The sequence below is a fragment of the Prionailurus viverrinus genome, chromosome C1, assembly GCF_022837055.1.
Source record: "Prionailurus viverrinus isolate Anna chromosome C1, UM_Priviv_1.0, whole genome shotgun sequence".
In the NCBI taxonomy this organism is placed as follows: domain Eukaryota; kingdom Metazoa; phylum Chordata; class Mammalia; order Carnivora; family Felidae; genus Prionailurus; species Prionailurus viverrinus.
In genome coordinates, this window is record NC_062568.1 from 152,553,754 (window position 1) to 152,571,715 (window position 17,962).

The window sequence follows — 17,962 nt, forward strand, 5'->3', positions numbered from 1 at the left end:
AGATCATAGAGTATTTGTCTTTCTCTGTCTGACTTATTTCACTTACTATCAACCCTTCAAAATCCATCTATGTTGTATAAAATGGCAGAATTTCCTTCTTTCTCATGGCTGAACAATGTTATATTGTGTATGTGTGTATACATTATGTAAAATATATCTATATCTATATATCACATTTTTTTAATTGTTCATCAGTCAGTGTGCAGTTAGCTTGTTTCTGTATCTTGGCTGTTGTAAATAATGAACTTGGGAGTTGCAGATATCTCTGAAATATAGTTATTTCATTTCCTTTGGATATATACTAGAATATATATTTTATATATATAATTGTTAGATCATATGGTAGTTCCACTTTAAATTTTTTGAGGAATCTCCATACCATTTTCCATAGTGGCTGTATCAGTTCACATTCTCACCAACAGGGCACAAGGGTTTGTTCCCTCATCTCATTATGGTTTTGATTTGCATTTTCCTGACAATTAGCGATGTTGAGCACCTTCTCATGTATATGTTGGCCATTTATATGTCTTTTTGGGGGAAGAAAATGTTCAAGTTCTCGGCCTATTTTAAAATTAGATGATGATGATGATGAGGTGGAGGAGGAGGAGGAGGAGGAGGAAGAGGGGATTGCTACTGATATGTATGAGTACTTTTTATATTTTGGTATTTATCCCTTATTAGATGTTTGCAAATACTTTCTCCCATTCCATAATTTGCATCTTCATTTTGTTTATTGTTTGTTTTCTGTGTAGAAGTGTTTCAGTGTGATATAGTCCTTCTTGTTGATTTTTGCTTTTGTTGCCTGTGTTTTTGGTGTCATATCCAAAAATCGTTGCTAAGACCAATGTTACAGAGCTTTTCCCCTGTTTTCTTCTAGGAGTTTTATGGTCCCCAGTCTTACATTTAAGTCTTTTGACTTAATTTTTGACTTACTTTTGAGTATTTTTAGTTTTTTTTTTAATGTTTATTATTGCGAGACAGAGAGAGACAGAGCATGAGCATGGAAGGGACGGAGAGAGAAGGAGACACAGAATCTGAAGCAGACTCCAGGCTCTGAGCTGTCAGCACAGAGCCTGACACAGGGCTCGAACCCATGAACCACTAGATCGTGACCTGAGCCTAAGTGAGACGCTCAACCAACTGAGCTACCCAGAAGCCCCAAATTTTGAGGTATTTTTAATAAGTGGTGCAAGAGTCAGATTTTATTCTTTTTCCAGTGAATAGACAGTGTTCTCAGCACCATTTATTGAAATTACTGTCCTCTCTTTTAGTATTCTTTGTTCTCTTGTCAAATATTAGTTGACGTATATGTATACGTTTATTTCTGGGCTCTCAATTGTTGTAATTTGGTCTGTGTGCCTATTGTTTTTTGTTGTTGTTGTTCGTTTGTTTGCCAGTACTGTGCTGTTTTGATTACTGTGAATCTGTAATATGTTTTTAAGTCAGGAAGTATGAGGCCTTCAGCTTCATTTTCTTTTTCAAAATTGTTTTGCCTACTTGAGATTTTTGGGTTATTGTTGTTATTGTCCCATATGAATTTCAGCATTATTTTTCCTACTTTTGTGAAGAATGCTATTTGAATTTTATTAAGAATTGTATTGAATCTGTAGTTGACTTAGGATAGAATGGACATTTTAAGAATATTAACTGTTCCTGAGCACAGGATTATTCGTTTGTATCTTTAATTTCCTTCATTAATGTCTTAGAGATTTCAGTGTACAGATCTTTCACTCCCTTGGTTACATTTATTCCTAAGTATTTTATTCTTTTTGATGCTATTATAAGAGGATTGTTTTTTTCCTTTTTAAGATACCTCATTGTTAGTATATATAAAATGCAAATGACTTTTGCATGGTTATTGTGTGTCCCCATCTTTACTGAATTCATTTGTACGTTCTAACAGTTTTCATGGAGTCTTGAGGATTTTCTGTATATAAGATCATGTTATCTGTAAACAGAAAATTTACTTCTTCCTTTCTGATTTGGATTCCTTTTGTTTCTTTTTCTTAGCTGATCACCCTAGGTAGGATTTCTGGCCAATTTATTTATTTATACCTGATTCAGTTTTTGTTCCCATGCTAAACTATGAAAAATATATAGCTAACCACAAAAAAAAATGTCCTGACATCAGGGTACATGTAATATAATTGGAAAGGCAACAATTAAATTATATAACATAAAAATACATAATTCCTAAATTGGGGATGTAGGCATGGTACAGGAATGTAATGACTAAGAGTTATCTAGACAATGAAGTTTCGCTTATTTCATTAACCATGTTTAATTTTATTGTTTTCATGGGTTTGCGTTTAAACATAAAATAATTAGACAATGTAGATTTTTTAAAAATTATGAGGCCATGAAATTTTAGAGTTCCCTAGTTACCTTACTATTTAATTATTACAGATGGTTTTTTATCTGTCGGTAATTGGCATCTTTTTAATTAAATCTAGGAAGTGTTTGTCCAAAATGAGTAAAAAGGCATTCAATTAAGTACTATCATGAAGATTATCTCAAATTTGGATTTGTGTGACCTAATAATTCTTTTCCTCAAACTATATGTCTTATCTGCAAGAAAAAGTTTTTCAGTGAGGCAATAATACCAATCACACTAACTCCCTCACTGGGTATTATTAAAAAGTTATTTTGAACATATTTAGGCATTTTGAGGAAAGGGACTATGTTATCTTACGTATTAGTATCAGTTACCTTCACAAAATGGTATCAGTGAACTCACAGTTAGTGGCAATGTTAGTCAACTAACAGCTAAAGTTAGAACGCTTAACTAATTACAGAAGTTTTCATTTAGTTAGGTTATCTAGTGTGTCTGGATCAATAAAGGAAATAGAAAACATTCTACCTTTGAATAATACCAGTGGTAGATTATTGACATCACATTTAAGTGACATATGGGTAGCATTAATACAGAAAAGTTTAACATAAAAATCTTTCATTGCCTGTGATAAGTTTGTAGACATTAACTATACTTAGTTAATAATGCTATTTAGAATCCCTAAAAATAAATGCTAGGCAGATGATATCTTCTACAAAGAAGTAAAGAAATATCAAACTATTAGAGATGAATAAGCAGAGAAATGAATGCTTGAAATAATAGTTTATCTGTGCATCTATTATATATATATTTATATATATAAATACACACACACGCGCGCACACACACACACACACGTGTACCAGTGCTGTGACTAAAGATATAAAGTCAACTTCAGCTTTATATGAAGAAATGGGATCTCTGCTGTTCCATGTTGATGTGTTTTGTTTGTCTAGAGATTGTTATAAGTTATGATCTAAAAAAGTTTAACTTTAGTTAATAATTCATTAAGATTGGATCATTAATTGTAGCACATACACAACACGAATGCAAGGTATTGATAGGGGGAACTGAAGGTGCAGGGAGTTATGGGGGTATATATGGGATCTCTGTGTACTTTAAGTTTTTCTGTAAACCTAAAACAGCTCCAAAAAATAAAGTCTATTAATAATTTTAAAAAATCACTTGGTTACACAAATAGAAAGGAAAAAAAATTCGCTTGGTATATGACTCTCACTTTGGAGATTTCTTCCAGAATTGTTATTGACTCAAAAATTGGATTCTATAAGTGAAACTTTTGAGCACCCCATTGTCTTAAAACATTCTGATTTATGCCTGATATATGGTTTCTCATAAACCCTTGTTATAAACTGGAGTTTGCCTGTATTAGGCCAGAATGGAAAAAATAGGTTTTTTTGAAAGGAGAGCCTGAGGAAAGACTTGAGGTCTTTTCTAAATAGGGAGTCCAAATGATGGAATACATTTTGTATATTGCCTTTCATTTCAGGACCTATAGAGCTTGGTAAGTTTATAAAGATTCGTTCGTATCTGTTTATTTTATATCAGGGTCTTTATTCTTTCTCAATGTGTCCATGACTTACCCAGGAACATGCTCAATTACAGATTCCTTGACCCTCAGCCCAGAGACTGATAACATAGATATGATATGGGGCCTAGGAATCTGCATTTTGTTTAATTTCTTAGATGGTACTTAGAATTTAATTATAGTTGTAGGCCTTGGTCAGCATATAAAAAGGAACTAATCTCTTGAATGAGTGCAAGGGTTTATCTAGATTTTCACATTTATTTTCATTTGGATTATGCCTACCTAGTTTACCTTCACATGGTAGAAAGATTCTTCCAATACGGAAGGTGGTTAATCTGACTAAATGCTCTCAGGCCACTTGAGCTCAGTTATTCTCTTTTAAACTATCACTGGGTAACTGTGTTTTGTAAAAGCTTAAATTACCCAGAGTAAGGGAAATTTCAAATATATAAGAACTACTATGTAAAATTACTTTAAAAAGGTTTGATACAGGAATTTTAGATAAATTAGTCTTATTTTAAAACTAATAGAATTCCAGATTTTAACTGCCTAGTTAAATTGAACATAGAAATAAGTAATGTGATTGTAAATTGTTTCTTTAAGAAATTTATAACAGAAATTTATAACACCCATTTTGTGCACCCTCCTCCTGCCTGGCAACCGTAAGTTCTCTATATTTGTAGGTCTGATTCTTCTTTTTGTTTCTTTATTGTTTTTTTTAATGTTTTTGGATTCTACTTACAAGTTAGATTTTTTAATTTTAACTTTTCTACCCGTTTTATTCTATCTATTAGCAAATATTTTTTGTTTTCAAATTTATTTTTGGAAGTTGAAAAAACTTTTCTAAGCAATTTCCCATTTTGCCTAGATGTTTCATGGAACAATCACAAAAGAACTAACCAGTCATGAAGAATGGAGTCACTATAATGACAACATGATAGAAGATCAGAAAGATTTTGTTTTTGTGAAGTTCAGTGGCCTTCATTTAAAATCTATGGAAAATTTGCAATCCTGTATCTCTCTGAGAGTATGCATCTTCTCAAACAATTTTATCACAGATATTCATCCACTTCAAAGTTGTATAAGATTAGTCAAACTTGATCTCCATGGAAATCAGGTAAGCAATAGCATTTTAGATATTTGTGTATAAATGAAATTGATGTTTAAAAACACGTATGTTACCTATCTACAGTATTTCAGTCTTTTACATAAAATGTAAATAAAAATTTAAAACTAAATAAAATATATAAAAATACAAAATTTAAGGGGCATCTGGCTGACTCAGTCTGTAGACCATGGAACTCTTGATCTTGGTGTCATGAGTTTGAGCTTCACATTGGTGTAGAGACTACTTTTAAAAAATTTTAAATTTAAGCAAAATTTTTGAATTAGAAATATGTAAATACTTTGTGATTTGGTATATTTTACTTCTTAATAGCCTGCATTAAAAATTATTTGAACTTTTAAATTTTTTTAATGACATAATTGACATATAACATATTAAGTTCAGGCATACAACATAATGACTTGAGATATATATATATATCACTTAGGCTGCTTCCGTGTCTTGACTATTGTAAATAATGCTGCAATGAATATTGAGGGTATATATATCTTTTTGAGGTAGTATTTTCCTAGTCTTCAGATAAATATTGAGAAGTGGAATTGTTGGATCATATGGCAGTTTTATTTTTAGTTTTTTTAAGAAACCTCCATACTGTTTTCCACAGTGGTTGCACCAATTTACATTCCTGTAACAGTGCATAAGGGTTTCCTTTTTTCCACATCTTTGCCAGCACTTGTTATTTTTTGTTATTTGGATAAAAGGCATCCTAACAGATATGAAGTGGTATCTCCTTGTGGTTTTGATTTGTGTTTCCCTGATGATTAGAGACAGTGAGCATCCCTTCATGTACCATGTTGGCCATCTATCTGGATGTCTTCTTTAGAAAATAAGTATTCAGATTCACTGTCCATTTTTTAATTGGATTTTATTTTTTCTATAGAGTTGTATGAGTTCTTTATATATTTTGGATATTATTCCCTTATTACACATACAATTTGCAAATACTTTCTTCCATTTACTGGCTTGCCTTTTCATTTTATTGATGGTTTTCTTTGCAGTACAGAAGCTTCTTAGTTTGATATATTTTTACTTGATATATTTTTGCCTTTGTGTCCTTTGCTTTTGGTGTCAAATCCAAAAATCATTACCAAGACTGTTGTGAAGAAGTTTACTGCCTGTGTTTTGTTTTCAGATTTTTATAGTTTCAGGTCTTAGGTTAAGCCCTTAATCCATTTTGAGCTACTTTTTGTATATAGTGTAAGATAGTAGTCTGGTTTCTTTTTTTTTTTTTTCTGTTTTGTTTTGTTTTGTTGCCTGTTGCTATCTGGTTTTCCCAACACCACTTATTGAAGAGACTGACCTTGTGTTCGCTTCAGCAGTACATAGTCTAAAATTAGAATGATATAGAGAAGATTACAGGCCCTTGTGTATGGCCTCTTGAAGAGACTGCCCTTTCCCCATTGTGTATTCCTGACACCATCATAAATCAATTGATCATCTATGCATGGGTTTATTTCTGGTTTTTCTATTCTGTTACGTTGATCCGTGTGTTTTTATGCCAATACTATACTGTTTTGATCACCATAGGTTCATAATATAGTTTAAAATCAGGGAGCAGGATGCATCCTGCTTTATTCTCTTTCAGGATTGCTTTGACTATTCAGGGTCTTCTGTGTTTCCATACACATTTTGGGAGTCTTTTTCTATTTCTGTGAAAAATGCCTTTGAAATTTAGAAGGGATTACACTGAATATGTGGATTACATTGGGCAATATTATTTTAACAACATTATTCTCTCAGTCCATGAGCATGGAATATCTTTCCATTTATTTTTCTCTTATTCAATTTATTTCATACATTTGTCATTGTTTTCAGTGTCCAGATCTTTCACCTCCTTGTTTAAACTCATTCAAGCATTTTATTCTTTTTGATGCGGTTTTAAATGGGATTGTTTTCTTAATTCCTCTTTCTGATAGCTTATTAATAGTATATAGAAATGCAACAGATGTTGTATACTGAATTTGTATCCTACAACTTTACTGAATTCATTTATCAGTTGTAAGAATTTTTTGGTGGAGTCTTAGGGTTTTCTGTATATAATATGTTGTCTGCAAATGGTAACAGTTTTGTTTCTTCCTTTTTGGTTTTGCATGCCATTTGTTTCTTTTTCTTGCCCAATTATTCTAGCTGGGACTTCTAATACTGTGTTGAATAAAAGTGGCAAGAGTGGGCATCCTTGTCTTGTTCCTGATCTTAGAGGAAAAGCTTTCAGTTTTCACCATTGCATATGATGTTAGCTGTAGCTTGTCATATATGGCTTTTATGATATTGAGGTATATTCTCTGTATCTACTTTGCTGAGAGTTTTTATTATGAATTAATGTTGAATTTTGTCAAATGCCTTTTCTCTATTGAGATGATCATATGATTTTTATCCTTTATTTTGTTAATGGGGTATATCACACTAATTCTTTACATCAGTAAAGTACTTTAGAAAAGTTTAGAATTGGCCTACTACAAAGAAATTTGTACTGAACAAAGTATATATGTCCATTCTTTTAATTATACTAATAATGATAACCTAGTCCAGAGGAACAATGTATTATGTTTTTACTCCAGTCACCACTGGAAAACTAGAGATTCGTTTTTGGCTTATTAATGAGAAATTTGCCATTTTGAAAAATACTGACTTTTAGAAGATGTTTAATATTTTTCCATTTTCCATGCAATTTATAGAAAATTAACATTTGTATTTAAGATGTTATTATTGATAATATTTCAGATAAAGAGTCTACCAGATACCAAATTTTGGAGTGGACTGAAGAAACTAAAACTCCTCTATCTTCATGACAATGGGTTTGCAAAGTTAAAGAATATATGTATGTTATCTGCCTGTCCAAGTCTAATTGCCCTCACTATGTTTGATTGTCCAGTGAGCCTTAAAAAAGGATATAGACATGTTCTTGTCAACAGTATATGGCCTCTCAAAGCACTGGACCATCATGTGATTTCTGATGAAGAAATAATTCAGAACTGGCATCTTCCTGAAAGATTTAGAGCATATAACCACCGACTTTTCTTTAATTTCTGCCCTGCTTTGAAAAAGGTAATTGAAGGGCTCCTGGGTGGCACAGTCATTTAAGCATCTGACTTCAGCTCAGGTGATGATCTCACAGCTTGTGAGTTAAAGCCCCGCGTCGAGCTCTGTGCCGACAGTTCAGAGCCTAGAATCTGCTTCAAAGATTCTGCGTCTCCCTTTCTTTCTGCCCCTCCCCCACTCACACTCTGTCTCTCAAAAATAAATAAAAAGACTTAAAAAATATTTTTTTTTAAAAAGGTAATTGGATTCATTAGAGTTTCATTTTGAATAAATTTGTGGAAGTAAAATTTTAGCTTCTAGATTCTATACCTAAATCATATAAACTAATATATACTGTATCATTTGTCTAAAATGTGATAAACTAGTTAGTACATTAGTAATGTCTTATATCTGAGGATTTGTAGAAGCTTGTATGCCTACTGCATAAATATTGCTGAGCATAAAAATATCAAATTATAGAGAAATATTTTTGGTCCCTGTTATGTTTTAATAGCTCTAAGGACATATAGCTTATATACTATAAAATTCCCTTTTTATATGTATGATTTAATTATTTTGGTAAATTGATAGTGCTGTATAGCCATCTCCACAATCCACTGTTAGAAATTTCCACCACTCCAAAAGTTTTCCTCTTTCTCATTCACAGTTAATCTCAACTTCCTCCTGCAGTTTTAGGTACTGTTGATCTGGCTTCTGTTTCTTTAAATTTGCTTCTCTAAACATTTTATGTGAATCAAACTATACAATATGTAGTTGTATGCATCTGCCTTCATTCACTTAGTGTGATGTGGTGGAGGCTCATTTATGTTGTAGCATATATGCATAGTTTGTTCCTTTTGATTGTTGAGTGATTTTCCATTATATGAATACACTACATTTTTTTTGTCCATTCACCAGTTGATAGACATTTAGATTATTTTCAGTTTTTGCTATTATGAATGATGCTGCTATGAACACCTACTTACATGTCTTTGTGTAGACGTATGTTTTCATTTTTCTTGGGGAGATTCTTAGCAGTGCAATTACTGGTAGGTATGGTATGTGTATGCATAATTTGGTAAGAAACTAAATTGCTTTCTAAAAAGTAGAAACCACAAAAAAATAAAATAAAAAATAAAAAGTAGAAACCACAAACGTGGGAGGGTTCTAGTTTCTTTATGTACTTGCAAACACTTAGTGTTTTTTTGTTTTACGCTATAGACATTCTAGTAGATATAAAGTGGTATTCTTTTTTTGGTTTTAATTTTTTCCCTTACGAGTCATGATGACAAACTTTTTTCTCTGCTTATTAACTATGCGTATACTTTCATCAAACGTCTGTACCAATTTTTTCCTCATCTTGCAAGTGAGTTGTTTGTCTTATTATTGAGTTGTAAGCGTAGATATATGGGTATAAGTCCTTTATTAGATATATGTATTGAAGATTTTTCTCTCAGCGAATTTTCCATCTTGTTAATGGTCTCTTTTGGAGCAGAAAATTTTTGAGTTTTAAGCCATCCAGGTTATGATTTTTTTCTTTTAAGGATCATGCTTTTGATGTTGTGTCTAAGAAGTCTCTCTATGGTCACTAAATTTTTCTATGTTTTCTCCTAGAAGTTTAATAATTTTAGCTCTGAAATCGAGACCTATGTTTCATTTTCAGTGAATTTTTATGCATGGTATGAATTAAGGGTCCAAGTTCATTTTTTTTGGGTGTAGATATTCAATTATACCAGCCCCATATGTTGACAAGATTATTCTTTCCCTGGTGAATTGTTTGTGATATCTTTGTCAGAAATCAGTTAGCCATAAAAAGGTAAGGGTTAATTTCTGGACTCTGAATGATTATATTCCAATGGTCTGTGTATCTATCCTTAGGCCAGTATCACACATTCTTGATTATTGTAGCTTTGTAGTTAAGTTTTGAAATAGGGAAGTGTGAGTCCTCCAACTTTACTCTTCTTTTTCAATATTGCTTTGGCTATTCAGGGTCCCTTGCATTTACAAATGAATTTTAGGATCAGGTTGTCAATTTCTGCAATGATTCCTGCTGGAATAGTGGTAAAAATTTCATTGAATTTATAAATCAATTTGTGGAAATTGCCATCTTTACAATAGTGAGTATTCTGATTCTTGAATATGAACTCTCAATTCATTTAGATCTTCTTCCATTCTCTAAGTATTGTTTATTAAAAAAATTATTTCTGTGTATTTTATTTATTTTGGCAATATTGTGAATGGAGTTCTTAAATTCATTTTTGGATTATTTGTTACTAATATATAGAAATACATTGATATTTTAATTTAATCTTATATTCTGCCACCTTGCTATTCTCATTTCTTCTAGAAGCTTTTTGTTGATTCAAAAATTTTTTTTTTAATGAAAGTGAATCTCTAATTTTCAGGTTTCCATATTTGAATGATTCCTTTGGGAAGTAGTTTCCTCCCCCCCCCCCCCCCCCCCCGCCAATGCTTTAAAGAACAATTCGGAATATTAATGGAAGTGGATAAAACTATTAAATTCTTAAACAATTAATTTGGTGACCTGCACTAAATCATCATTATATCTTGATTTTTAAAATGCTGAAACAAGTGATTAGGAAATGATATCTAGTTGGAGATTACAAAATACTTAAATTGGTGAATAAAAATATTTAAAAAACATGCTTCATGACATGAATATTAGAACAAATAAATCAGGTAAGAATTCAGAAAAAGGGGTGAGCTCTGCAGGTGTTAGAAAGCTCAAGTACCGAGATACAGAAAATAAAAAAGTATGTTGCAGAATAGTATTTGTAAAATGTTGTATTTCTAAATATACATATATATGTATTGACAATTGAAGAACAGAAAATCATTTGAAGTGATCACATTTGGAAGGATATATAAACAATGAACAGTGATTATGCATGAGATTAGGAAGTTAGAAAACTTTGTAACTGCATAATTCTTTATAAACATTTATGAGTATATTAATGATTTTGTAATAACAGTTAAAAATTTTAGAGAAATAAAAAGTGCTGCAGTGTTTAATTATGGTTGTTTTAACCTGGGTCCTAAAAGAAGAATTTCATTTATATATTCTAGTTGGATGGTATGGTATAATCAAAGGTGGGAACATACTTGTCTTTTTTAAGAACAATCAAAATGACTGATGTTCATTTAAGCAATTAATAGGAAGTTAGTGGGGGGTATGAAAAGAAGATTGGAGGAATGCTAAGGAGTTTAGACTTCTTAATGAATGCAGTGAAGATCTATTGAAGTTATTTGAGGAGAAAATTAGAGTGGTTCTATCATAGTTGGTGCTCTATGAATAAATGTTATTGACAAATTTTTTTTAAAGGAGATTAATCCAGTATTTTGCTAGCAGATTAAGGGGGGTTAGGAGACAGATGAGGGCAGAGAAACTATTATAGGCCAGAAATGATGTGATTAGGGTTGATTCAAGTGAACAGTAGTGGCAAAGAAAATAGAAGACATTGTAAAGAAGAGGACAGACACTCAGTAAAAGTCATTGTTATAGACACTTTATATATTTTATTCCTTCACTCCTTTACCAAATATGTATTGATTGCCTAATATGTGAGAGAGATTATTCTGGACTGGGTGGTAAATAATAATGACAGATGTTCTGCTTTCATAAAGTTCAGTGGGAAGGCGCAGGAAATAAACATGTAGGCTAAAAAACAAAAACAAACCCAGCATAGAACGCTAGATATTGTTAATTTCTAAAGAAAATAGAGTAATATAGGACAAAAAGTATGGAGGCTTGGGCTAGATAGGGAAGGACTTCCTGAAAAATATTTGTTCTTCATCATATTCTTTGTTATGGGGAGATATTATTATTTCACAGAAGAAAATGAAATATAGTAAGGTTTAAGACTTTACCCAATACCAGACATCTAGTCAGTCATGAAGCTGGGATTTCAAATCTGTCTTGGTTCCATAGTCCTACAATCAACATTGTATCACAAAGTATAGATAGTGCAAAGATTTGACAGGGTTTTTTTTTTTTAACTGACCAAATATGGGCAGATAAGAATAAGAAGTGAGAAAATACTCTTTTGGTATTTTGAACTTGGGTAACTGAGACAAAAAGTAACTTAGTGTACAGAAATGGTGGCATTCAAAGAGTTTTGTTAGAAAGTTAAATTTGGTCATGTTTATTGAGGCAGGATATTGGTATGGAGATATTAACCAGGCATTGGAAATGAAGAACTGGAATTCAGAAATAGTGTTCCAGGTCTAAGATGTAAATTCAGTAGTCATTTGTTTGAGGGCATGACCGAAGCCAAGCTGTCACAGGAAAAAAAAGGAATCAGTATGAAAACCGAAGGACAAAGCATTGGGGCAGTTTCCCTTTATGGTTAGAAAGAAGGGGGACCAATGAGGATAACAGAAAATTAATTCCAGGAGGTAGAAGGAAAAACAGAGATATGGCTTATTATCACTTAGGTGAAGAGAAAAGAATGATTTAAAAATGAAGGATGTTTGGGGTGCCTGGGTGGCTCAGTCGGTTGGGCATCTGACTTCAGCTCAGGTCATGATCTCGCAGTCGGTGAGTTCAAGCCCCTTGTCACACTCTGTGCTGACAGCTCAGAGCCTGGAGCCTGGTTCGGATTCTGTGTCTCCCTCTCTCTCTCCTGCTCATGCTCTGTCTCTCTCTGTCTCAAAAATAAATGAAAAACATTAAAAAATTTTTTTAAAAAAATGAAGGATGTTTTAAAAGGTCAAGGAACATTATGGATACAGAACTAGTTTGAAAACCTTTTGTTGAAGAGGTTGCATCTTTGGAATTTCAGTAACTTACGGGAATGGATATGGAATTGTAATGGGTTAATATGTAATTGCTAAGTATAGAAACTTTTCCAGGAAAATTTTGGACAGAGGGAAGATAATGCTTTAACTGCCAGCAATAGGATTAATGGGAGAGGTTTTTAAAAGTGAGATTATACTAACTTCCACATATTTTTAAGCTGAGGGAAATAAATTTTAATTAAAAAAAAGAGATTGAGGGGCACCTGGTTGGCACAGCTGGCTAAACATCTGACTTCAGCTCAGGTCATGCTCTTGCAGTTCGTGGTTCGAGCCCCACATCAGGTCCTGTGTTGACAGCTCAGAGTCTGGAGCCTGCTTCAGATTCTGTGGCTCCCCCCGCCCCCGCCCCTCCCCCACTCATGTGCATGCACTCTCTCAAAAATAAATAAGCATTAAAAAAAAAGATTGAAAATATCAGAAATAGAATAATTGGAAACAAAAATAAAAACACTGTCTAGAAAACATGAATGGAAGGCATCACAAATGGAGTAAGCCTGAAAGAGCTATGGATACACCAAATTATGGCAGAATTTTGTTGCAGAGATTTAAAGAAATATGTTTGAATGATAGTTTTTCAGTTTACTGATACATTTTTATTCATTATTTCTGCTATAAGCAATATTGTTTTTATTATTCTTTGATTATTGAAAGATATTATTTAATTTATAGCAATATAAAACACTTGAATGAATGACAATCTATGAGGATATAAATTTATTTAGTAATGTTGGAAATATATATTTCAAAACATTTCTTTGCACTTACTGGGTGTAAAAACACTATGAAAATTGAAAATAAAGAATCTTGTAAAGATCACATGATCTTTTTCAATAAGTGTTATTCTTTTATCAGGAGGGCATTAATGCAGAAACGAATTTATTAATTCTTTTTTAAAATTTTTTTAACGTTTATTCATTTTTGAGAGACAGAGAGAGACAGAGTATGAGCAGGGAAGGGGCAGAGGGAGAGGGAGACACAGAATCTGAAGCAGGCTCCAGATTCTGAGCAGTCAGCACAGAGCCCCACGCGGGGCTCGAACTCACAAACTGTGAGATCATGACCTGAGCCGATGTCGGCCGCTCAACCAACTGAGCCACCCAGGCTCCCTGAATTTATTAATTCTTAAACAAATTAGTAACGTGATTAAAACTTGTGTCTTATAAGACAATAAAACTAGAATGACCCTGTCTGTCCTTAATTTTGACATATAATGATTTGTAGAACTTTGTTTTTTGGGTTTACTTGGAAAATACTTACAAGTTGAAAAAGGGAAAGCGTATGTTCTTCTTTACTATATGAAATGAAACTAGAATTTTGAAGTGTTAGTTATCTAAAAGCATATAATGAGGGGATTTATATTTTTTAATCATTATATATACATAAAACATTTTTAAGATGGGAGTGATCTGGGCAAGAAACCAATGCTATCAATTCAGATTGTGTTTGTCTTTATGTGATGGAAACCTAACTAAAAAGGGATTTTTTCTCATGTAACAAAAAGTTCAGATAGTTCTGTGTAGTTTCTCAAGGAAATTATGAAGGACCAAGGTTTATTCTAGCATCTTGCTCTGCTATTTAGTGAATGGATTCCCTCAAAGACCATGAGTTTCTTCTGTCAAGACTTAGGTCAAAAGGAAGGGATTGGTAGGAACTAAAGGCATATGTCAGCTAAGTCTGAAAATAATAGCTCCACCCAGTGTCCCACCTGAAAGCCTTCTACCATCAGAACTAGATCACATGGCTACCTCTAACTAGAAGGAAATCTGGCTTGATGAGTATTTTTATCTAGGCACATTTATTTGTTAAACAAAACCAAGGTTCTATTAATAAGGAAGAAAGGAAGAAATTTTTGGAAGGCACTTAATACTTTTTGTTGCACAGTGAAAAATGCATTAAAAATGCAGTACAGAATATTTCAAGGTAGAGATTTTTTTTGTTAGTTTCAAGTTTTTATTTAAATTTCAGTTAACATACAGTGTAATATTACTTTCAGGTATAGAATTTAGTGATTCATCACTTAACATACAACACCCAGTGCTCATCAGAACCAGTGCATTGTGAGAAGTTGTTTCAGTCAATGTCAAAGAGGCTACTGCCTGTGTTCTATTCTAGGATTTTGATGGTTTAAGGTCTCATGTTTAGGTCTTTATACATTTTGAATTTATTATTGTGTATGGTATGAGAAAGTTGTCCAGTTTCATCCTGCATTTTGCTGTCCAGTTTCCTCAACAGCATTTGTTGAAAAGACTGTCTTTTTTCCATTGGATACTCTTTCCTGCTTTGTCAAAGATTAGTTGGCCATATAGTTGTGGGTCCATTTCTAGGTTTTCTGTTATGTTCCATTGATCTGTGTGTCTGTTTTTCTGCCAGTACCATACTGTCTTAATCACTACAGGTTGGTAATATAATTTGATGTCTAAAATTGTGATGCTTCCAGCTTTGTTTTTCCTTTTCAGAATTGCTTGGCTATTCAGGATCTTCTGTGGTTCCATACAAATGTTAGGATTGTTTCTTCTAGCTCTGTGAAAAATATTGGTGGTATTTTGACAGAGATTGCATTAAATGTATAGATTGCTTTGGGTATTATAGACATTTTCATAATATTCTTCCAATCCATGAGCATGGGATGTTTTTCCATTTCTTTGTGTCGTCTTCAATTTCTTTCATCAATGGTATATAGTTTTCAGAGTACAGATCTTTTACCTCTTGGGTGAGGTTTATTACTAGGTATCTTATGGTTTTGGTGTAATTGTAAATGGGATCAATTCCTTGATTTCTCTTTCTGCTGCTTCACTATTAGTGTGTAGAAATGCAGCAGAATTCTGTACATTGATTTTGTATTCTGCAACTTAACTGAATTCAGTTCTGGTGTATCAGTTCTGGTGATTTTTTTGTGGAGTCATTTGGGTTTTCTATGTAGAGTAGAATCATGTCATATGCAGACAGTGAAAGTTTGACTTCTTCCTGCTGATTTGGATGCCTTTTATTTCTTTTTGTTATCTAATTGCTGATGTGAGTACTTCTAGTACTATGTTAAATAACAGTGGTGAGAGTAGACATCCCTGTCTTATTCCTGACCATCGAGGAAAAGCTCTCCATTTTTACCCATTGAGGATGATTATTAGCTGTGGGTCTTTCACATATGGCCTTCATGATGTTGAGGTATGTTCCCTCTATCCTACTTTGTTGAGGGTTTTTATCAAGAATGAATGCTGTACTTTGTCAAGTGCTTTTTTGCATCTGTTGAGAGAATCGTATGTTCTTTTTTTTTTTATTATTACTGTGGTATATCACATTGATTGATTTGCAAATATTGAACCACCCTTTCAACCCAGGAATAAATTCCACTTGATTTTGGTGAATGATTCTTTTAATGTATTATTAGATTCATTTTGCTAGTATTTTTTTGGGAATTTTTGCATTCATGTTCATTAGGGTTATTGGCCTATAATTCTCTTTTTCACTTGGGTCTTTGGCTTTGGAATCAAGGTAATGCTGACTTTGTAGAATGAGTTTGGTTGTCTTCAATTTCTATTTTTTGGAATAGCTTGAGAAAAATTGATAATAACTCACAGGGGAATAGGTAGAATTCCCATGTGAAGCCATCTGGCCCTGGACTTTTGTTTGAGAGATTTTTGATTACTGATTCAATTTCTTTGCTGGCTATTGGTGTGTTCAAGTTTTCTATTTCTTCCTGTTTCAGTTTTGGTAGTTTGTGTTTCTAGGAATTTATCCATTTCTTCCAGATTGTCCACTTTGTTGGCATATAATGTTTCATAATATTCTTCTATAGTTGTTTGTATTCCTGTGGTATTGAATGTGATTTCACCTCTGTCATTAGTGATTTTATTTATTTGGGTCATTTCTTTTTTCTTTTTGATAAACCTGACTAGGGGTTTATCAATTTTGTTAATTCTTTTAAAGAACCAGCTCCTGGTTTCATTTATCTGTTCTACTGGGTTTTTGTTTCTATATTATTTATTTCTGCTCTAATCTTTATTATTTCCCTTTTTCTGCTAGCTTTGGGCTAGTTATTTTTCTAGGCCATTTAGGTGTAAGGTTAGGTTGTGTATTTGATTTTTCTTGCTTCTTGAGATAGTCCTGTATTGCTATTTATTTCTCTCTTATGACCACTGTTGCTGCATCTTAGAGGTTTTGGATCATTGTGTTTCATTTTCATTTGTTTCCATGTATTTTTTTCTTTCTTATTTAACTTCTTGGTTGGCCTATTCATTCTTTCGTAGGATGTTCTTTAGTCTTTAGGTATTTGGGATCTTTCCAAATTTTTTCTTGTGATTGACTTAAGATTTCATAGCATTGTGGTCATAAAATATGCATGGCATGATTCTAATCTTTTTGTACTTGCTAAGGTCTGATTTGTGACATAGTATATGATCTGTTGTGGAGAATGTCCCGTGTGCACTTGAAAAGAATGTGTATTCTGTTGCTTGGGAGGAAATGTTCTGAATGTACCTATTAAGTCCCATCTGGTCCAGTATATTATTCAAAGCTATTGTTTCCTGTTGATTTATGCTTAGATGATCTGTACATTGCTGTAAGTAGGTTGTTAACATCCCTTACTAATATTGTATTATTATCAGTGAGTTTCTTTATGTTTGTTATTGTTTTATATATTTAGGTGCCTTCAAGATGGGGGTATAAGTATTAATAATTTTTAGTTCTTCTTGTTGGAAAGACACCTTTATTATGATTCATTGCCCTTCTCCATGTCTTGTTATAGTCTTCAGTTTAAAATCTAGTTTGTCTGATGTAAGTATTGTCACTCCAGCTTTCTAATGACATCTATTTGCATGGTAAAATATTTCTCTGTCCTCTCACTCTCAATCTGAAGGTGAAAAAGAAAAAGAAAAAAAAAATCTACAGTTTTCTTTGGTGCAAAATGAATTTGTTGAATGCAGCATATAGATGGGTCTTATTTTTTTTTAATCCATTCTGACGTCCTGTGTCTTTTGATTGGAGCATTTAGTCCATTTACATTTAGAGTAATTATTGGTAGATATGAATTTAGTGTCATTGTATTAACTTGCTTTATTGTTGTTTCTGGACTTTTTCTCTGTTACTTTCTAGTCTTTGTTGCTTTTGGTCTTTATTTCCCACTCAA

General features: G+C 32.7%; 1 protein-coding gene across 1 annotated transcript in view; it reads left to right on the forward strand.

The window, feature by feature from the left end:
• The window catches only part of LRRIQ3 (leucine rich repeats and IQ motif containing 3), a 230,072-nt gene that overhangs the window by 21,957 nt on the left and 190,153 nt on the right, over window positions 1-17,962 (forward strand). Inside the window, 2 exon segments of the mRNA XM_047868719.1 lie at window positions 4,747-4,995; window positions 7,726-8,049. Of these exon segments, the coding sequence (XP_047724675.1) occupies window positions 4,747-4,995; window positions 7,726-8,049 (573 nt within the window).